Source organism: Ailuropoda melanoleuca, chromosome 2 (assembly GCF_002007445.2).
Source record: "Ailuropoda melanoleuca isolate Jingjing chromosome 2, ASM200744v2, whole genome shotgun sequence".
Lineage (NCBI taxonomy): Eukaryota > Metazoa > Chordata > Mammalia > Carnivora > Ursidae > Ailuropoda > Ailuropoda melanoleuca.
Window position 1 is genome coordinate 26,769,046 of NC_048219.1, and position 23,517 is coordinate 26,792,562.

Sequence of the window (23,517 nt, forward strand, 5' to 3'; positions counted from 1 at the left end):
CTCCATAGCACTTACCAGTGTTTAATACACTACAAATTTACCGTTTATTTTATTGCCTGTTTCCCTCTAACCCTCATGAAGTCTTTCCTGAATCCCGAAAGCCTAAGAGTATCTAAGACAAACTTGCAAGTATTTCTTTTTTTTTTAATATATTTTATTATTATATTATGTTAGTCACCATACAGTACATCCCCGGATTCCGATGCAAAGTTCGATGATTCATTAGTTGCGTATAACACCCAGTGCACCATGCAATACGTGCCCTCCTTACTACCCATCACCAGCCTATCCCATTCCCCCACCCCCCTCCCCTCTGAAGTCTTCAGTTTGCTTCTCATAGTTCATAGTCTCTCATGTTTCATTCCCCCTTCTGATTACCCCCCCTTTCTTTATCCCTTTCTTCCCCTACTGTTCATCCTAGTTCTTATGTTCCATAGATGAGAGAAACCATATGATAATTGTCTTTCTCTGCTTGACTTATTTCACTTAGCATTATCTCCTCCAGTGCCATCCATGTTGCTGCAAATGTTGAGAATTCATTCTTTCTGATAGCTGAGTAATATTCCATTGTATATATGGACCACAGCTTCTTAATCCAGTCATCTGTTGAAAGGCATCTCGGCTCCTTCCACGATTTAGCTATTGTGGACAATGCTGCTATGAACATTGGGGTGCATATGGCCCTTCTCTTCACTACGTCTGTATCTTTGGGGTAAATACCCAGTAGTGCAATGGCTGGGTCATAGGGTAGTTCAATTTTTAACTTTTTAAGGGACCTCCACACTGTTTTCCAGAGTGGCTGTACCAACTTGCATTCCCACCAACAATGTAGGAGGGATCCCCTTTCTCCACATCCTCTCCAACAATTGTTGTTTCTTGCCTTGTCTATCTTTGCCATTCTAACTGGCGTAAGGTGGTATCTCAGTGTGGTTTTGATTTGAATTTCCCTGATGGCTAATGATTTTGAACATTTTTTCATGTGTCTGTTAGCCATTTGTATGTCTTCATTGGAAAAGTGTCTGTTCATATCTTCTGCCCATTTTATGATTTGTTTATTTGTTTCTCGTGTATTGAGTTTGAGAAGTTCTTTGTAGATCTTGGATACCAGTCCTTTATCTGTGGTGTCCTTTGCAAATATATTCTCCCATTCCGTGGGCTGTCTCTTAGTTTTTTTGACTGTTTCCTTGGCTGTGCAGAAGCTCTTTATCCTGATAAAGTCCCATAAGTTCATTTTATCTTTTATTTCTCTTGCCTTTGGAGATGTGTCGTGAAAAAGGTTGCTCTGGCCGATGTCATAGAAGTTGTTGCCTATGTTCTCCTCTAGAATTTTGATGGATTCCTGTCTCACATTGAGGTCTTTCATCCATTTGGAGTTTATTTTTGTGTATGGTGTGAGAGAGTGGTCAAGTTTCATTCTTTTGCATGTAGCTGTCCAATTTTCCCAGCACCATTTATTGAAGAGACTGTCTTTTTTCCACCGGATGTTTTTTCCTGCTTTATCAAAGATTAGTTGCCCAAAGAGCCGAGGGTCCATTTCTGGGTTCTCTATTCTGTTCCATTGGTCGATGTGTCTGTTTTTGTGCCAGTACCATGCTGTCTTTGTGATCACAGCTTTGTAGTACAGCTCGAAATCCGGCATTGTGATGCCCCCAGCTTTGTTTTTCCTTTTCAACAGTTCCTTGGAGATTCGGGGCCTTTTCTGGTTCCATACAAATTTAAGGACTATTTGTTCCAGTTCTTTGAAAAATGTCCTCGGTATTTTGATCGGGATAGCATTGAAAGTGTAGATTGCTCTGGGTAGTATGGACATTTTAACTATGTTAATTCTTCCAATCCATGAGCATGGAATATTTTTCCATCTTTTTATGTCTTCCTCAATATCTTTCAAAAGTGATCTATAGTTTCTAGCATATAGGTCCTTTACGTCTCTGGTTAAGTTAATTCCAAGGTAACGCATGGTTTTTGGTGTTATTGTAAATGGGATGGATTCCCTAATTTCTCTTTCTTCAGTCTCGTTATGCGTGTATAGAAATGCAACTGATTTCTGGGCATTGATTTTGTATCCTGCCACATTACCGAGCATTGATTTTGTATCCTGCCACATTACCGAGTTGTTATATAACTTCTAATAGTTTGGGAGTGGATTCCTTTGGGTTTTCCATATAGAGTATCATGTCATCTGCGAAGAGAGACATTTTGACTTCTTCTTTGCTGATTTGGATACCTTTGATCCCTTTTTGTCTTCTGATTGCTGTTGCAAGGACTTCTAGTACTATGTTGAATAATAGTGGTGAGAGTGGGCATCCTTGTCGTGTTCCTGATCTTAAGGGAAAGGCTTCCAGCTTTTCCCCATTGAGAATNCCAGCTTTTCCCCATTGAGAATAATGCTTAAACTTGCAAGTATTTCTTAAACGAATGGATTTGTGAAATGAATGCATAAATGAGTATCAGATGTGAAATCTTTGGGACCTCTAAGGTATCATCATGGGTAATAAAATTATTTATGTTAATAAATAATCTTAGCGGTATTCATGCTTTCATTCCTCACATCCCTGGCACCCAGTTCGCACACGACAGACGCCCAGTGAAAGCTTGTTTGAGGTTGATAGCTGGGGGCGTGCGTGGGAGAGTTTACGACTAGGAGCAGCAGCTGGCCTCACCCGGGCCCCGCCTGGTCCCGCCCCTTCCCGCGGCGGCCCCGCCCCCACATGTGAATGCCTTATAGGCGAGTGACGTCAGGTCGTTTGTTGTCATTGGCGGCTCCCAAGATGGCGTCCATCATGGAAGGGCCGCTGAGTAAATGGACTAACGTGATGAAGGGCTGGCAGTACCGTTGGTTTGTGCTGGACTACAATGCAGGGCTGCTCTCCTATTACACGGTGAGACCTCGTAGGGCAAAGTTACGGGCGTCTCGGGGGTCGCTATCCCTGGGGCGGGGGGGGGCGGCGGGCTTTTTGGTAGCCAGGTAGAGGTTGCTAAACTGGGGGTGCCGCCGTACGAGAGGGTTCCCTCGTGAGGGGAGGTTTTACGTCCGGGATAGCCAATGAGGGTGAAGGAGAAGCTGGCGCAGCCAATAAGCAGGCAGTGGCTGTCTGATTTATGGGTTAGGGGCGAGCCGCCTTCCTCCTTGAGGGTCCGGTATTAAGCTGTGGTGGGATCACCCGGGTGTAGCGGGTGAGGGTGGTCATCGCCGGGATTTAAAAGGTCAGGTTATGCAGTGCGTGTGGTCTCCCAACATCGTCAGGGACTTGACATTGCCCCCCTCCCTCGACCCTGTAGACGGCCGCGCCCCTTAGCTTCCCTCCAGGGATTAAAGAACGCTGTTTTCTCCGAGCAGTCGTCACACAAGCTTGGCCAGGTCCTAAGGTGACTGGCTCTCGGGCCACAAGAAGGAGTCCGAAATCCCTCCTGTCTGCCCAAACTGAGTGTTTCTTTCATGGGACGCACTCCCCTATTCTGTGACAGGCGAGCGTAACCGACGCCTTAACTTTTGAAGCCGAGGCTTTCCCACCCAGGCGTCTCGTTAGCGAAGACAGAATGGATAGTGCGGTGTCTCCTGAAAGTTGTATTCTGGGGAGGACTGAGTTTAGGGCTTCACTGTTGTTAAACGCGAACCAGTGGCCGTGGGCAAGTGCACGAATTTCCGTGAATCTTAACGTTCTGACTATCCGTTCCACACCTACCGCATTAGAAATAGAAGATGGGTGGTATTAGAGGAGTTACTTACAAAGGCCTCTGAATAGTGTATAGTTAATAATAGCCAATGAGAGGGAAGAAACCACTTAAAAGGACAAAATAGAATTCCCTGAAGGCTTCAGAAAATTATGAAATAAGAAAAATCATTATAGAAGAAGATGAGAGAAGTGGGCGCACTAGTATTTATTTGTTCATTTAAAAAATATTTATTCAACTCCCACTATATGTTAATTATTATTGTTTTGGGCTAGGTGTGTGTGTGGGTGTGTTTGTGCACATATGTGTGCGTGTGAGCAAGAATCAGCAGGGATCAAGATATTCACCATTCTGGGGCGCCTGGGTGGCACAGCGGTTAAGCGTCTGCCTTCGGCTCAGGGTGTGATCCTGGCGTTGTGGGATCGAGCCCCACATCAGGCTCCTCTGCTGTGGGCCTGCTTCTTCCTCTCCCAGTCCCCCTGCTTGTGTTCCCTCTCTCGCTAGCTGTCTCTATCTCTGTCAAATAAATAATAAAATCTTTAAAAAAAAAAGATATTCACCATTCTTTTTCTAGGGAGCTTATATTCTAGTTTAGTGGTTCCCTTAATTCATTCCACTCACAGTAACTATGCAAGGTATTTGTTATTCTCATTTTATAGTTTTGGAATCTGAGGCTCAGGCTTTTAAGTAATTTGCTCAAGATCACAAAGCTAGCAGTAAGTGGTGTAATCAGGATTCCAGATTCCTGGCTTTCTATTTTCACTGCACTTATCTGCAGGGAGAAAAAAAGTGCAAGCCGTGAGTTACTAAAGGCTAGTAAAAAAAAAAAAAAAAAACTAACTTTCATCATCCTTTAACTGCCAACGTCCTTTCTCTACATGATTTTTAAAGGGAGAAAAAGACCAAACCTGAATGAGATTTAAACCCATCGTTCAAGATTGTCTTTAGGGGCGCCTGGGTGGCACAGCAGTTAAGCATCTGCCTTTGGCTCAGGGCGTGATCCCAGCGTTATGGGATCGAGCCCCACATCAGGCTCTTCCTCTCCCACTCCCCCTGCTTGTGTTCCCTCTCTCGCTGGCTGTCTCTATCTCTGTCGAATAAATAATAAAATCTTTAAAAAAAAAAAAAAGATTGTCTTTAGGTAGGCATGAAAGAGAGGAAGCTGAACATTATTATATCCTGGAAACTCTGGAATTACAAAATCCTGTGGCTCTGATAAACAAAGAGTAATGTTGGGTTTCAGTAGATGTGATAATCAGAAATTCCCATGGACCCTTTCCAGCCTATTCAAGGGAGAGTAATTTCAGTAAGTGGCACGATGGAATTAAGTGAACTCTACAAATCCCGGATTTGTATTGGTCTAAATCTAGGGCCATAGTGGAGAGGCCCCAAGCTGGGGTTCTTAGGCGCTCCTAGCTTGGATAGAATTTTCCTTTATCCTGTTTTGTTTTTTTCCTTTAGTGGATCCTTTTCCTGCCTCCTTGCCCTTTTAGTTTTTGAATACCTTGATAAATCTCTCCTTGCCTGATTAACTAAATACAGGTTTTTCATATACTTCTCCTCCCTCCCATCCCCCAGTACCTAATATCTCCCTTCTGAGACCAGACTTTATAAAACATCATCCTTGCCAGCTGAAGGAGGTATCATATTTCTCACTAATAGCTATTTAGAAGTCTTTTTCCCCCTTCCTTTTCTAGTTCTTTGGTATTAAAGCATTTGCTTATAGAGAAACAGCAGGGAAATATTAAAAAGTAAAATGATCTTGTGAAAATAAAATGATACGTAATCCCAAATTAGAGGAGGTCCAGCAAAGATGAGGATAGGTATTCACTTAAAGACAAAGGAGACACATTAAACATTGGCAAGGACTTCTGTACACGTGGGTATTGTTTTAGTACATTAGGATTCAGAGGCTTAGAAGGTACAGTTTAGTGATTTGCTTGGGGCTAATAACTTGGAGCTACATCTTTGGGAAAGAGTATCTGAATTAGTTACATTAGCCTTTTAGCAGAATAATAAATAGCAAGTCACTCTGTCCCTTGTTTCTAAAGTCACTTAGACTCTGGTCTGGCTCTGTGGTTGGAGATGTATTCCAGGGTGGCCATGAAAACCCAGCTAAAGTAGATTGTTCTTGCTTTAGAGTTTACTCCTATACTGAAAACTGATATTGGGATAATCTCAGAGTAGGGTTAGAATCACCGGGATTGCCGTGAATTGAATAGATTCACCTAAACGTCATCTCAGCCTGGATCTTTTTCTCTGGGCGGAGGGCCCGTCCTAGACCTGTTCTCTGGGAACGAATGGCCTTTTTACTTTATCTTTCTTTTATTTTCATACTCTGTGAATTTTCAGTTTTTGAAAAGAAGAGCTTCATATAATATTGTTCTGCCCAATACAAGAAGAGAGAAACTGATTGTCTCTTTTAGGAAAGTAGATTTATTTATTATTATTATTTTTTAAAGATTTTATTTATTTATTTGACAGAGACAGCCAGCAAGAGAGGGAACACAAGCAGGGGGAGTGGGAGAGGAAGAAGCAGGCTCCCAGCGGAGCATGGGGCTCAATCCCAGGACCCTGGGATCATGCCCTGAGCCGAAGCCAGACGCTTAACAACTGAGCCACCCAGGCGCCCCAGGAAAGTAGATTTAGGCAGTCTTTTCAGCTCTAGTTCAGTCTTTTAATTATTAGAAACAATATAATGTAGTTCATTCAGCAAGAATTTATTTAGGGCCAACTTTGTAATGGGTGTTGTATTATATATGGTGGTGGTACAGAATGAAGGGAAGAGAGTCCCTTCTACCTAGGGGCTCACAGCCTAGCAGCAGATACCTAAACATAATTTCAAAACAATATGATAAATTTCAAAACAATATGACAAATTCTACAATAGAAATAAGAATAGAGTGCTGTGGGAACATTGCCTGGAAAAGGCGAGGGAGACATTTGAGCTGAGTTTATAGGGTAAAGGAAAAAGAGAAGAAGGGTATTTCAGGCAATGGGAAATATGCACAAAATGGGAATCTTGAGAACATAAAGGTGCATTAAGAAGATACTGAGGACTTCTGAACAACTCTAGTGTAAAGATGTATATGGGAGATAGCAGGATATTGAGTCCAGAAGGCATTTCGAGCCATAGGTCAGGCATGGAAGTGAAGATCTGTTAGATTATAGCATATAAGTAATTAGTTCATTAGATGAGATACCTAGGAAGGGCTAAGGTATAAATTTGGGAACACTGTTTGAACAGCCAGCCATTTATGTGAATCATGATCACAAAGGAAGTTGAGAAAGGAAGGAAAATTGAGGGAGTTAATAGATAATATGAGGAATTGGAAGGTTAGAAAGTTATTGAAGGTCATGCCTTTTGTAAATTTATCAAATGTTTATTGAGAACCTGTGTGTTGGGGTGCCTGGGTGGCTCAGTCGGTTGAACGTCTGCCTTCGGCTCAGGTCATGATCCCAAAGTCCTGGGATTGAGCCCCGCGTTGGGCTCCTTGCTGGGCAGGGAGTCTGTTTCTCCTCTCCCTCTGCGTGCCCCTCCCCTTGCTTGTTGTGCACGCTCTCTCTCTCTCTCTGTCAAATAAATAAATAAATAAATATCTTTAAAAAAAAAACAAACCTGCTGTGTGCCAGAAGGAGGCATTAAAATGGCAAATACAATGGAAATAATCCATGCTTCATGATACCTAGAGTTTGCTGGGGGATACAGCAAGTAATAGCTGTGATCAGGGAAGCATAGGATGCTTAGGGTGTATGTAGGTAGGTTACTTGACTCAGTCTTGGAAGGTTAGGAAAAGTTTCCTAGAAAAAAACTGGTTTGGTATGACCTGAATGATGAATAGAGGTTAGCTATGTGAGCAGAGAGAGATAACTGCTTGAGATAGAAGGAATAAATATTTTTGGAGGAGACAAGAGTAAGGAGTTTGACAGTCCTGGAGTTTGGGCTGTGAGATGGACAGTAGTGAGATGAGCTGGAGAGGTAGGCAGGGGCCAGATAATGAAAGGCTTTCTTAGTAAACCATGCTAAGGAATTTGAACTTTACCCCCAGTGGAAATCATTAAGTGTTGGTAAGTACTTCTTATTACAGAAAAAATTTTATTATAGAAAATTTCAAACATATATAGAAGAGGATAGTAGTGGTGCCTGGGTGGCACAGTCGTTAAGCGTCTGCCTTCGGCTCAGGGCGTGATCCCAGCGTTCTGGGATCGAGCCCCACATCAGGCTCCTTCTCTGGGAGCCTGCTTTTTCCTCTCCCACTCCCCCTGGCTGTGTTCCCTCTCTCGCTGGCTGTCTCCCTCTGTCAAATAAATAAATAAAATCTTAAAAAAAAAAAGAGGATAGTAAAATGAATACTTGTCATCCAGCTTGTACAGTTATCAACATATGGCCAATTTAGTTTTGTTAATACTTCCACCAACTCCTTCCTTCCCCACTGGTTCATTTTAAAGCAGATTCGAGATACTATATCCTTTCATTTGTGAATATTACAGATGTATTACTAAAAGTTAAGATCTCTCTCTTTTAAAAAATGTTATCACAATAGCATTATTACAACCAAGTATTATTATTAGTAATAATTTACTAAAATAAAATACGTAGTCAGTGTTCAGTTTCCTTGATTGTCTCAAACATCTCTCCCTCACCAGTTGGTTTGATTCAGGATTCCAGTTCCATTTCTTTCTTTTTTCTTGAAGAAACCAGATCATTTATTCTGTAGAATTTTCTACATTTTGGATTTCACTGGCAATGTTTTTGTGGTATGTTTAAACATGTTCCTTTGTTGTCTGTATTTCCTACAATATAGGAACTGTATAAACTGATCATTAGACCTAGAAACTTAATCAAATTCGTTTTTTTTTTTCTTTTGTGCAAGAATTCTTCATAGGTGAAGCATTACATCAAGTGGCACATGATGTCTGGTTGTCTCTATGATTTTAAAATTGATCAGGAGGTGCAGGTAAAATTTGTATTCTGTAAAGAAGACTGTCATTATGGAGAAATTATCAGGTCATATCGACAGGACTTAGTGATTGGATATGAGTGAAAGGGGAGGAGTCGTCTAATGAAATGCAGGTTTTTGGTTTTACATGGATGAATGATGGTAGGAAGAACAGGTTGAGGGAGAGATTGCTTTGTGGCATGTTGAAATCGATATAAAGATGTCCGGTAGTCTAGAATTGAGGAAAAAATCTGGTTACAGATACATATTAGCTTTAAATATGGAGAATTGAGAGAATAATGAAGATGCTGAGAAACATCATTGGATTAGTTATTGCTTTGTAATCAATTACCCCAATACTTAGCAATTTAAAACAAGAAACCTTGTCATAGTCTCTGCGGCTCAGAACTTTGGGAGTGACTTAGCTGGGTGGTTCTGGCTCAGGGTCTCGAGAAGTTGCAGTCAAGACATTGGTTAGGGTTGCAGTCCTGTGAAAGGCTTGACTTCAAGAGTTGGAGGATTTGCTTCCAGGATGACTCACTCACACAGCAGTTGGCACAAGGCCTCAGTTCCTTGCTGGGTTTTGGAATGTGAGCTCAGTTCCTCACCAGCTGACCTCTCCATTGCGCTAGACTAATGTCATTATGATAGGCTTTATGGCTTCACCCAGAGGGAGAAATCAAAGTGAAAGCAAGGAGGTAGCTGCAGTGCCTTTTATAACTTAGTTTGAGAACATCACTTCTTCTTTTTTTTTTTTTTTTTAAGATTTTATTTATTTATTTGACAGAGATAGAGGACAGCCAGCGAGAGAGGGAACACAAGCAGGGGGAGTGGGAGAGGAAGAAGCAGGCTCATAGCAGAGGAGCCTGATGTGGGGCTCGATCCCATAATGCCGGGATCACGCCCTGAGCCGAAGGCAGACGCTTAACGACTGCGCCACCCAGGTGCCCCTGAGAACATCACTTCTGCCTTATGCTGTTCATTAGAAATGCATCATAGTTTAGCTCATGTTCATGGGGATGGGAATTTCAGGCATGGGGAGGGGAATTAGGCCCTACCCTTTGAAAGGAGTGTCAAAGATTTTGTGGACAGATTTTTAAACCAGAGTCATGTTCAAGGGATTGGCAGAGAAAAAAGCCTGCACAGAAGAGTGGCAAGGGACAGCCAGAGATATAAGAGAAAAACCAGACGAATGTGGCAGTCAAGGTGGGAATAGTGAGTTGGCTTGAATACTGTTGAGAGGACTGAATAGGTGAAGACTAAAAATATCTACTGGATTGATCAATTTGGATGTCATTGATGCCCTTAGTGAGATCAGTCTGTGGGGTGGTAGGTATGGAAGAAAGGCAGATTGGAGTGGTTAAAAACTAAGGTGTAAGAAGTAGAAAAAGTGAGTGTAGATTGCTCAAGATGTTTTATTGTGAAAGAGGCAGAGAAGGATATGGAATTAAGGGGTAGGGTTTCTAAGGTAGGATTTTGCTTAAATGTTGTAGGGACAGGAATCAACATCCATGTTAAAAATGAGGGTAGAGTTAGGACTTGAGTATAGTAAAAGATTTATATCAATGGCCTTGGGACCTGGAGAAAAGGAATAGCTAGGATCACATTAAAGGTTAATCAGGTTGTTTGAGGAACTACTTGAGATGATAAAATATGATTTGTTTCATCATTACCCCAAAATGTTTAACTCTCTTTATATTGTTTTTGTAACATTTTGGAGAGAAAGTTAGAAACAGTGAATTAGTAAGTTCTTTAGAGAAATCATATGTTCTTCACTATTACATGCTGCCTGGGAAAGACTTATAATGATTTTGCATTTCAGAACTACTGGTAGTTAGGGGCTCTGGGTGGCTCAGTCAGTTAAGTGGGGAGTCAGCTTCTCCCTCCCCCTGCTCCTGTGCTCTCACTCTTGCGTGCTCTCTCTCCCTTCCTCTCAAATAAATAAATCAAAAATTAAAAAAAAAAAAGAACCACTGGTAGTTGAAACACTTGTGTTATTTGGTGGTCCTTAGCAACGTTTGGAAGATGATAAAAAATTTTGAAGAGCTTAAATATATGTATTTTTCTTGCAAAGATGTAAAAGAGGTAGTTTCAGATTCTCCCAGAAAGATACCAGCACCACTCCCATCAAACAGTTAAAGTGAATTTATACTTTCCTAAATAAACTGTTCTTGACAGTTTTTATTAAGTTTAAATGGTATATATTAGAAGTCCAAAACTAATAAAGTAGCTTTTGAATTGTAAAAGGAATAAAAGAAAAATTGTATTTAATCTAAATGTCCTGAAAAGAAAACAAAGGAAGCTTCTAAAATGGTGAGAAATATCAGTGGGAAGAAGTATATGGAAATTCTGTATTGTTTGCTTTCTTGAATACTCTAGTCAGCCTTGATTTTTCCATTTCAATACCCTTGAAACTTGCTCATACAATTCTTTGAGCACTTAATCATTTTATATTTGTTATCATTAACTAGCCATGTCTATAGTACATTCTTCATCTGTGCAACAAGTTTGTAAACTCCTCAGTGGCAGTACTGAGCATTATGATCTTCAAGTCCTAGTGGCACATCATTCTTGTAGAGAATGGAATAGCCATGGCCCTTGAAACTTGGTTTAGAGACGAGATTCAGAAGGCTGTTCGGAATTGTGTTTTACACAGCCTTGTAAGTTTTGCAGAATATACTAATAACAAATATGTGCGTTTCCATGCTTTATGTAAAACATGATTGAGCTTATATCAACAACAGTGGCTTTTGTTTAATTATCCAGAGCCTGTAGAACTGTGTATTTTTTGCTTAGTGTATTGTATCAAACAAGCAGTCAGCTCTTGCTTCTGTTGCAAGTAGTTTTGTTGATGGTAATAATTTGTGGAGGGATGGAAAACAGGTTGTTCTTAAATATGCCACTCCTATATGTGGCAGTCGTCATAGGATCAGATTTTCAAATACTTCCAAATAAATACAAATAGTTCCAATCAAAGCCAGGACAATGCACAAGTGATTTAGATTAAGGATTTATTCTTTTTTTTTTTTTTTTAGATTTATTTATTTATTTGACAGAGACAGCGAAAGAGGGAACACAAGCAAGGGGAGTGTGAGAGGGAGAAGCAGGCTTCCAGGCAGGACCCTGGGATAATGACCCGAGTGGAAAGCAGACGCCTAATGGCTGAGCCACCCAGGCGCCTGGATTTATTCCTTTTATTACTTATAGAGAAAGACAAACAAGTGGCCAGCCCAATCATTTATTTTCCTTCTCATTTTATCATGAAGGATTCTCTTGGACTAGGTCTTTAAAAAAGGAACTTTACTTTTTTTTTTGTAAAAGTTAAGTTTACAAGGTACCTGGAATCATACAAGTGGAATTATATTCAAAAGAAGTGTTTTGACGTGTTCATAATTAATTTTTTCCCATTCCCATGACAATGTTAAGATTATTATGAAAGTCAGTTTTTTGTTTCCTTGAGTTTTGTTCACATTAGGCCTTCATGCTAAGATTGTCTATTTCATTTCTTGTATTTTATTTTAGCATTTCTGCTATAGCACAGATGGGTAGATAAAATATTGGGTGAATATTTGCTTTGTTGCTTTGGCAGCTTTCTTTACATTCTCTCAACTTTTTCTCTTTCCACCATCATTCAGAGAAGGTGCCATGCTTCCCAGAGACAATGGAGTACATTTAGTGGGAACACTCTTAACATCTTGTACCCACACCTACTAGTATACCTGCTTCCTGACAACCTTTGCCTGCATCCTTCCCCATCAGAGTAGGAGGAGGTAATCCTTGGGTATTCTGGATTCCATCTGCTGACAAATTTTCAAGGACCCCAGTCTATAGATTCTCTTCTGCTTTCTCTACTCCCTTTCTCTCATGTATCTTAAACTTCTTTCTATGTATGGACTTTTGTGGTTTAAGAATATTTATTTTGTGGATGGCGGAGGAGTAGGGGACACCTTTTTCAGCCGGTCCCCTGAGTTGAGCTGGATAGGTACCAGACCAGCAGGAATATCCACGGAATCAGCCTGAGACGCAGGAAGATACATCTGGATCTCTACAAATGAACATCTCCAGCGCTGAGTATCGAGGTACGAAGCGGGGAGCCATGAAACCGCGCACAGATATCGGAAGCTAAACAGAAGGGGGAGGGAGCCGCCGTGTCAGGGCGCCGGGAAGCGGTAGCCACCTGCAAGGGGGAGCGGACAGACCGCGGACCCGCACGCTTGAGACAGCAGGCTGAGAAGGGAGCTCCGGGAGCGCACGCGGGACGGCTGGCGGTTGGCGGGCCACCTGCACGGGGGAGCAGGCGGACTCGCGGACAGCACCCGTGAGACACCAGACTGAGACGGGGAGCTCCGGGAGCCCGCGCGGGGCGGCTGGCGGCGGGCGGGGTTGGAAACACAAAGGACAGAGACGTGCCGGCCCTGGAAGTGAGGGCTGGGACGCCGGGTGTGGGGCGCACAGCCCGGGATGCTGCAGGGTTGAGCAGCACCAACAGAAACAGAGTTAAAGTGGCCAGAACATCAGTGGAGAACGATCCGCGATCCCTCTGTTCTGAGACAGAGGCTGAATTTCAGCCGCTGCTGCTCTCTCAGAAGAGGCATAGCAAACCGCCAGGGAAAGCCGCCAGAGAACAAAAGCCCGGAAATACCGGCTCACAGGGTGCCCATCCCCATCCCCCCTCGCAAGGGACACAGAGACTCTACCCAAACAGGGTTTTCTGAGTACCTGCAGGCAGGCCCCTCCCCCAGAAGGCAGGCTGAAAAATCAAGAAGCCCACAACCCGGAGCGCCTGAGTGGCGCAGTCACCAAGCACCTGTCTTCGGATTAGGGTGTGATCACAACGCTCCGTAAGGAGTCCTTCATCGGGCTTCTCCACCGGGAACCTGCTTCTTCCTCTCCCACTCCTCTGCTTGGGTTCCCTTTCTTGCTGACTGTCTCTCTCTCTCTCAAATAAATAAATAAACTCTTTAAGGAAGAAGCCCACATCCCTAAGATCTCTATAAAACAAGGGCGCACGGCCTGGGTCCCAGTCAACACTTGGGCTCTGGACAACCCTGCAATCTCTCTTCATCAGAATGACGAGAAGGAGAAGTCCCCCCCAGCAAAGAAAAGATAATGAGTCTGTGGCCTCTGCCACAGAATTGGCCTCGGCCACAGAATTAATACATATGGATGTATCCCAATTATCAGAAATGGAATTCAGAGCAACAATGGTCAAGATGATGAGTAAACTTGAAAAAAGCATCAGAGAAAGCGTTGCTGAGAATATAGAATCCCTAAGGGCAGAAATGAGAGCGAATCTGACAGAAATTAAAAATTCTATGAGCCAAATGCAGTCAAAACTAGAGGCTCTGACGGCCAGGGTCACCGAGGCAGAGGAACGCGTTAGCGAATTGGAGGATGGGTTAGTAGAAGAAAAAACGAAAATAGAAGCTGGTCTTAAAAAAATCCACGCCCACGAATGTAGATTACGGGAGATTACTGACTCTATGAAACGATCCAATGTCAGAATCATCGGCATCCCTGAAGGGGTGGAGAAAAACAGAGGTCTAGAAGAGATATTTGAACAAATTGTAGCTGAAAACTTCCCTAATCTAGCAAGGGAAACAAGCATTCGTGTCCAAGAGGCAGAGAGGACCCCATCCAAGCTCAACCAGGACAAACCTACGCCACGGCATGTCATAGTGCAATTCGCAAATATTAGATCCAAGGATACAGTATTGAAAGCGGCCAGGGCAAAGAAATTTCTCACGTACCAAGGCAAAGGTATCAGGATTACGTCAGACCTGTCTACAGAGACCTGGAATGAGAGAAAGGCTTGGGGGGGCATTTTTAAAGCTCTTTCAGAGAAAAACATGCAGCCAAGGATCCTTTATCCAGCAAAGCTGTCATTCAGAATTGATGGAGAAATAAAGACGTTCCAAAATCGCCAATCATTAACCAATTTCGTAACCACGAAACCAGCCCTACAGGAGATATTAAGGGGGGCTCTATAAAGGTAAAAAGGCCCCAAGAGTGATACAGAGCAGCAAGTCACAACCGATACAAAGACTTTAAAGAGAAATGGCATCATTAAAATCATATCTGTCAATAATCTCTATCAATCTAAATGGCTTAAACTCTCCCATAAAACGCCACAGGGTTGCAGATTGGATAAAAAGACATGACCCATCCATTTGCTGTCTACAAGAGACTCATTTTGAACCCAAAGATGCATTCAGACTTAGAGTAAGGGGATGGAGTACCATCTTCCACGCAAATGGACCTCAAAAGAAAGCTGGAGTAGCAATTCTCATATCAGATAGACTGGATTTTAAACTAGAGGCCATAGAGAGAGATACAGAAGGGCACTATATTATTCTTAAAGGAAGTATTCAACAAGTGGATATGACAATTATTAATATATATGCCCCCAACAGGGGAGCAGCAAGATACACAAGCCAACTCTTAACCAAAATAAAGAGACATATAGATAAGAACACAGTAATAGTAGGGGACCTCAACACCCCACTATCAGAAATAGACAGAACACCCTGGCAAAAACTAAGCAAAGAATCAAAGGCTTTGAATGCCATACTCGACGAGTTGGACCTCATAGATATATATAGAACACTACACCCCAGAACCAAAGAATACTCATTCTATTCAAATGCCCATGGAACATTCTCAAGAATAGATCATGCTCTGGGACACAAAACAGGTCTCAGCCAATACCAAAAGATTGAAATTATCCCCTGCATATTCTCAGACCACAACGCTCTGAAATTGGAACTCAACCACAAGGAAAAACCTGGAAGAAACTCAAACACTTGGAGGCTAAGAACCATCCTGCTCAAGAATGACTCGATAAACCAGGAAATCAAAAAACAAATTAAACAATTTATGGAGACCAACGAGAATGAATACACAACGGTCCAAAACCTATGGGATACTGCAAAGGCAGTCCTAAGGGGGAAATACATAGCCATCCAAGCCTCACTCAAAAGAATAGAAAAATCTAAAATGCAGTTTCTATATTCTCACCTCAAGAAACTGGAACAGCAACAGAGGGACAGGCCTAACCCACTGACAAGGAAGGAGTTGACCAAGATTAGAGCAGAAATCAATGAATTAGAGACCAGAACCACAGTAGAGCAGATCAACAGGACTAGAAGCTGGTTCTTTGAGAGAATCCATAAAATTGATAGACCACTGGCAAAACTTGTCCAAAAACAAAGAGAAAGGACTGAGATTATTAAAATTATGACTGAAAAGGGAGAGGTCACGACCAGCACCATTGAAATTGCAAGGATTATTAGAAACTTTTATCAACAGCTATATGCCAAAAAACTAAACAATCTGGAAGAGATGGAGGCCTTCCTGGAAACCTATAAACTACCAAGACTGAAACAGGAAGAAATAGATTTCTTAAATAGGCCAATTAACTATGAAGAAATTGAGTCAGTGATAAACAACCTTCCAAATAATAAAACTCCAGGCCCAGACGGTTTTCCTGGGGAATTCTACCAAACATTCAAAGAAGAAATAATACCTATTCTCCTAAAGCTATTTCAAAAAATAGAAACAGAAGGAAAGCTACCAAACTCATTCTATGAGGCTAATATTACCTTGATCCCCAAACCAGGCAAAGACCCCCTCAAAAAGGAGAATTACAGACCGATTTCTCTAATGAATATGGATGCCAAAATCCTCAACAAGATCCTTGCTAATAGAATCCAACAGTACATTAAAAGGATTATCCATCATGACCAAGTGGGATTCATACCTGGGATGCAAGCATGGTTCAACACTCGCAAATCAATCAATGTGATACATCATATCAACAAGAAAAGACTCAAGAACCATATGATCCTCTCAATTGATGCAGAAAAAGCATTTGACAAAATACAGCATCCTTTCCTGATTAAAACCCTTCAGAGTGTAGGAATAGAGGGTACATTTCTCAATCTCATAAAAGCCATCTATGAAAAGCCTACTGCAAGCATTATTCTCAATGGGGAAAAGCTGGAAGCCTTTCCCTTAAGATCAGGAACACGACAAGGATGCCCACTCTCGCCACTATTATTCAACATAGTACTAGAAGTCCTTGCAACAGCAATCAGAAGACAAAAAGGGATCAAAGGTATCCAAATCGGCAAAGAAGAAGTCAAACTGTCTCTCTTTGCAGATGACATGATACTCTATATGGAAAACCCAAAGGAATCCACTCCCAAACTATTAGAAGTTATAGAACAATTCAGTAAGGTGGCAGGATACAAAATCAATGCCCAGAAATCAGTTGCATTTCTATACACGAATAACGAGACTGAAGAAAGAGAAATTAGGGAATCCATCCCATTTACAATAACACCAAAAACCATGCGTTACCTTGGAATTAACTTAACCAGAGACGTAAAGGACCTATATGCTAGAAACTATAGATCACTTTTGAAAGATATTGAGGAAGACATAAAAAGATGGAAAAATATTCCATGCTCATGGATTGGAAGAATTAACATAGTTAAAATGTCCATACTACCCAGAGCAATCTACACTTTCAATGCTATCCCGATCAAAATACCGAGGACATTTTTCAAAGAACTGGAACAAATAGTCCTTAAATTTGTATGGAACCAGAAAAGGCCCCGAATCTCCAAGGAACTGTTGAAAAGGAAAAACAAAGCTGGGGGCATCACAATGCCGGATTTCGAGCTGTACTACAAAGCTGTGATCACAAAGACAGCATGGTACTGGCACAAAAACAGACACATCGACCAATGGAACAGAATAGAGAACCCAGAAATGGACCCTCGGCTCTTTGGGCAACTAATCTTTGATAAAGCAGGAAAAAACATCCGGTGGAAAAAAGACAGTCTCTTCAATAAATGGTGCTGGGAAAATTGGACAGCTACATGCAAAAGAATGAAACTTGACCACTCTCTCACACCATACACAAAAATAAACTCCAAATGGATGAAAGACCTCAATGTGAGACAGGAATCCATCAAAATTCTAGAGGAGAACATAGGCAACAACTTCTATGACATCGGCCAGAGCAACCTTTTTCACGACACATCTCCAAAGGCAAGAGAAATAAAAGATAAAATGAACTTATGGGACTTTATCAGGATAAAGAGCTTCTGCACAGCCAAGGAAACAGTCAAAAAAACTAAGAGACAGCCCACGGAATGGGAGAATATATTTGCAAAGGACACCACAGATAAAGGACTGGTATCCAAGATCTACAAAGAACTTCTCAAACTCAATACACGAGAAACAAATAAACAAATCATAAAATGGGCAGAAGATATGAACAGACACTTTTCCAATGAAGACATACAAATGGCTAACAGACACATGAAAAAATGTTCAAAATCATTAGCCATCAGGGAAATTCAAATCAAAACCACACTGAGATACCACCTTACGCCAGTTAGAATGGCAAAGATAGACAAGGCAAGAAACAACAATTGTTGGAGAGGATGTGGAGAAAGGGGATCCCTCCTACATTGTTGGTGGGAATGCAAGTTGGTACAGCCACTCTGGAAAACAGTGTGGAGGTCCCTTAAAAAGTTAAAAATTGAACTACCCTATGACCCAGCCATTGCACTACTGGGTGTTTACCCCAAAGATACAGACGTAGTAAAGAGAAGGGCCATATGCACCCCAATGTTCATAGCTGCATTGTCCACAATAGCCAAATCATGGAAGGAGCCGAGATGCCCTTCAACAGATGACTGGATTAAGAAGCTGTGGTCCATATATACAATGGAATATTACTCAGCTATCAGAAAGAACGAATTCTCAACATTTGCTGCAACATGGACGGCACTGGAGGAGATAATGCTAAGTGAAATAAGTCAAGCAGAGAAAGACAATTATCATATGATTTCTCTCATCTATGGAACATAAGAACTAGGAGGATCGGTAGGGGAAGAAAGGGATAAAGAAAAGGGGGGTAATCAGAGGGGGGAATGAAACATGAGAGACTATGGACTGTGAGAGGCAAACTGAGGACTTCAGAGGGGAGGGGGTGGGGGAAGGGGATAGCCTGGTGATGGGTAGTAGGGAGGGCACGTATTGCATGGTGCACTGGGTGTTATACGCAACTAATGAAGCATCAAACTTTACATCGGAATCTGGGGATGTACTGTATGGTGATTAACACAATATAATAAAATTAAAAAAAAAAGAATATTTATTTTGTGATACAACAACTAAACATCTTTGTAACAATTTCATGTGGAAATTTTTAGGAAATCTTTGGGTTGCTTTTTTTTCTTTTTTCGTGTGTTTTAACAGTTTTATTCAGGTAATAATTCACATACCATCTATTTGAAGGATACAATTAAATGGTTTTTAGTATATTCACAGAATTGTTTTACCATCTCCACAATCAATTTTAGAAAACTTTCATCACCCCTAAAAGAAACACTGTTTCCATTACATTATTACCAATATTTCCCCCACAGCCTAGGCAACCATTAGTCTACTCTTGGTACCTATAGATTTGCCTGTTTTGTACATTTCATATAAATAGAATCATATTATAAAAGTGTTCATTAAATAATTCTAATATGGCTTCTTTCATTTAGCATAATGTTTTCAAGATTCATCCATATTATAGCACATATCAGTACTTTTTACTGCTGAATATTCTGTTGTATGAGTATTACACATTTGTATTTATCCATTAGTTAATGGACATTTGTGTTCTTTCCATTTTTGGGGGGGTATTGTGACTAATGCTATTATGAACATTTGCGTACAGAAGTTTTGGTGTGGACATACGTTTTCATGTCTCTTAGATATACATAGGAGTAGAATTGCTGGGTCATATGGTGACTCTATGTTTAACCTTTTGAGGAATAGCCAGACTTTTTCTAAAGCAGCAGCACCATTTTACATCCCACCAGAGGTATAAGGGTTCCAATTTCTCTACATCCTTGCCAATATTATTATTATCTGTCGTTTTGATTACAGCCATCCTAAGTGGGTGTGAAGTAGTATGTTGTTATGGTTTTGATTTGTGTTTCTCTGATGGCTGCTGATGTTGAGCATCTTTTCATATGATTATTGGCCATTTGTATATCTTTTCTAGAGAAATATCTATTCAGATCCTTTGCTAATTTTTCTTTTTTAATTTTTCTCTTATTTTTCTAGAGAGAGTGAGAGCAGGGGGGTGGGGGCAAGGGGCAGAGGGAGAGGAAAAGAGAATCATAAGTAGGCTCTACCCCCAGCACAGAGGTGGAGGTGGGGCTCGATCTCACGACCCTGAGATCATGACCTGAGCCCAAATCAAGAGTTGGATGCTTAACCAGCGGAGCCACTTAGGTGCCCCCAGATCCTTTGCTAATTTTTAAATTGTATTATTTGTCTTTTTTGAGTTTTAAGACTTTTTAAATATATTCTAGGTACATGATTTTCAAATATTTTCTCTCTGTGGGTTGCCTTTTTACTTTCTTTTTTTCTTTTTAAGATTTTATTTATTTGAGAGAAAGTAAGAGAGAAAGAGTGAGAGCATGAGTGCGCGAGCAGGTGGGAGAGGCAAGGGAGAAGCAGACTCCCCACTGAGTAGGGAGCTCGCCCTGATGCCAGGACCCCTGTGATCATGATGAGTGCAAAGCAGCTGCTTAACAAACTGAGCCACCCTGTCTTTTTACTGTCTTAATGGTGTTTTTTGAAGCACAAAATTTTCAAATTTGATTATGTCTGATTTATCTTTTGTGGCTTTTGGTGACATAAAACCATTGCTTAATCTAAGGTCACACAGTTTTATGCCTGCTTTCTTCTAAGAGTTTAAAGTCTAAGCTCTTATGTTTAGGTCTTTGATACATTTTGAATGAATTTTGTATATGGTGTGAGCTAAGGATCACACTCTTTCTCTTAAATTTTGTATTATTTTTTATTCTTTCGTATGTGTCTATCCAATTATTCTAGCACCATATATTGGAAAGACTGTCTTGGCACCCTTGTTGAAAATCAGTTGACCATAAACATGAGGGTTTATTTCTGGACTCTTAATTCTACTCCATTGATCTTTATGTCTCTCCTTATGTCAGTGTCATACTGTTTTAATTATTATACCTTTCTAATAAGTTTTGAAATTGGGTAGTATGTCTTTCGGCCTTTTTCTTTCTTTTTCTTTTTTTTTTTTAAGATTGTTTTGGCTATTTTGGGTCCTTCGAATTTCCGTATGAATTTTAGGACGGACTGACTTTTTCATTAACAAATTTACGTGGTCGTATTTCTCCCAAGTTGAAAAATGTCTTTGCTCATTCTGTGTCTCCCTGGAAATACCATTGTGACCTCTCTTCTTAAACCCGTGGAAAGAGTTTTCTACACTGTTTGTATCCATCCATCTTACATTTACTCTGCAGCAGCCTTTACCTACAGATTTTACTGAAAATCCTAGCAAAGGTTTCTCATGATAGTTTTGTTGCTAAACCCGATGGGTACTTTTTCCTTTTTTACACTTAATTATAATAGCACTGCCTCTGCAGAATTTGGCGACATTGATTCCTCTTTTTTTAAAGCTTTAAAACAATGGTTTTATTGTTCTTGAAGAGATGACACCCTTAATTTTAAGAAATTGAAACAGTACTGAAAAACATATACAGTAGAAGGAAGAAAAGTCCCATCTGAAATTCCTCTGTGTTTTGGAGAATAGTTTTCCTAAAAACTGTTAAAGCTTAAATATGGGTGTATATATATTTTATATAACTAGATCATCTTCTGCATGATATTCTACAACTTAATAACATTTTATTAAAAATTTTCCATATAATTTAGTGTTGCATTTCTTCAAGTAGCAAAGTGAACAAAGGCTAGCATTTCTCCTTCATCCTTGCTTAATGAGATCTCAGTTATCTGGCTTTAGGAGATTAAGATTCCTATGCTGTTTGTGATGCTGGAAGAGAAGTTACAATAATCGGCATTATAATAGTTCTACTTAGTTGGGTAATACTCAGTTTACGTAGTTAAGGCAGTTTATGAAGAACATCCACAGGTAAAAGGCTCCGCCTTTTTTTTTTTTTTTAAGATTTTATTTGTTCATTTGAGAGAGAGACAGCCAGTGAGAGAGGGAACCACAAGCAAGGGGAGTGGGAGAGGAAGAAGCAGGCTCCCAGCGGAGGAGAAAGGCTCCACTTTTTAAGGAGGGAGTGGCAAAGTTTTAGAAGAGCTTGTGGGGTGAGAGATATTATTGTAGGCCATTGTTGGAAAATACAATCTGCCACAAGCCTCTCCTAGATGTTAATCATCGTTCTAGGTATTTTCTAATATCGTCAAGTATATCACTTCATTAAGCCTCTCAACATCTCCCATTTTTTTCTTGCTACCATGGTATCATATAAACCACCATCATGTCTCACTTGATCTGTTGCAAAAACCTCATACCTGTTCTGTTTCCATTTTTGCTCTCTAAAATGCATTTTCTATCAGCAGCCCAAGTGATCTTAAAAAAAGAAGAAGGAGAACAAAAGATCATGTTATTTCCCTGCTTAAAATTCCTAGTGACTTCAGGAAAAAATCCAAACTCTTTATTATGACTTAATACGTGCTTGGTTATCTGCCTCCATTTATTTTTCTGTAGTGCTGCTCCTTTTGCTCACCACTCTTTATCCACTCTAGATGGTTTTTTTTTTTTCTGTTCTAGAGCACCTGAAACTTGTTCCTGCCTCAGGGCCTTTCCATAGTTTTCTGGCTTCTCAGACTGCTATTACTCCTGGTCTGTAGCATGGCTGATTCCTTCTTGTCTTCGTTCAGATGTCACTGCTCAGAGAAGCCTTTCCATAACAGCCCATCTAAAGTAGACCTCACTAGTAGTCACTATCACAGTGATCTTGTTTTATTTTTTCATGGTGTTTATTGTTAGCTGCTGAAATTATTTTTTCTTGTTTATTGTCTCTCTCCTTTGAAATACAAACTCAATGAGAACAGAAACTTCATTATTTTATCTCTAGCCTCTAGAGCAGTAGCTAGCACTTAGTGAGTGTTCAGTAAATATGGAATGAACAGTAGTGTGAAGCAGTTGATACTATTTCCTATACACATGAAGAAATTGAGACTTAAGAAATCACATTATGTGATGTGATCAAGTTTTCTCACTCCAAATAGAATGTTCTTTTTGTCAGAGGATATTGAATTGCATTAGCAGTAACTTCTATTTTTAAGATTTATTTATTTATTTGAGAGAAAGAGAGAACATGAGCAGGAAGGGCAAAAGGAGAGGGATAGAGAATCTCAAGCAGATTCTGATGTGGGCAGGATCTCACACCCTGAGATTACTACCTGAGCCGAAACCAAGAGTCAGATGCTTAACTGACTGCACCACCCAGGTGCCCCAGCAGTAATATTTTAAAATGGTCATAAACTGAAGTTATTACTAGTCTGTTGACAGGTAATAATTTACATCATTATCACAATGAAATAAGCTTTCTGCAAAGATCCTTCTAAAATGCTAACTGCATTGATTAATCATTAAAAAATACTGAATCTTTTTACATCTAAGATACAAGGTAGGGACTTAGATCATCCCTATTGAAATGCCAGGGATAAACAAAATACTCTTCTTCCTATTACAGCTCACTGAAAGCCTACTAGATGGGGAGAAGAGGGTAGGAGCAGATGCTAAACTTTAGAATTTATTGAGTGATGAGTATGTTATATTCACAAGACATGAGAGTAGAAAGGTAGTGGCAAATATCTTGAGGGTAATTCTCCTTTAAAATTGTAGTCACCCAGAAGAGGAGTAAGTGTAAATTTCTAATAGGTGACATCCTACATGACTGACCCATCATTTTGTTCTTGCATATTCACTCTTCTTCCTTCTTCCCTTTTTTTTTCCTTTTTAAGAAACCCGAAGTAAAATTAGACCTGACAAAGAATGAGGGCTTTTAAATTGCTTTTTTAAAAAAGTTTTTCCCCCTTA

At 40.5% G+C, this 23,517-nt stretch overlaps 1 protein-coding gene across 3 annotated transcripts in view; it reads left to right on the forward strand.

Moving 5' to 3' along the window:
- Positions 1-2,735: 2,735 nt before the first annotated feature.
- OSBPL9 (oxysterol binding protein like 9) overlaps positions 2,736-23,517 on the forward strand; it is a 169,924-nt gene continuing 149,142 nt past the window's right edge. For all 3 annotated transcript variants that reach the window (XM_034652487.1, XM_034652495.1, XM_034652508.1), the window contains exon 1: positions 2,736-2,879. In XM_034652487.1, coding sequence (XP_034508378.1) covers positions 2,769-2,879 — 111 coding nt within the window. In that variant the 5' untranslated portion in view covers positions 2,736-2,768. The remainder of the gene's footprint in view (positions 2,880-23,517) is intronic.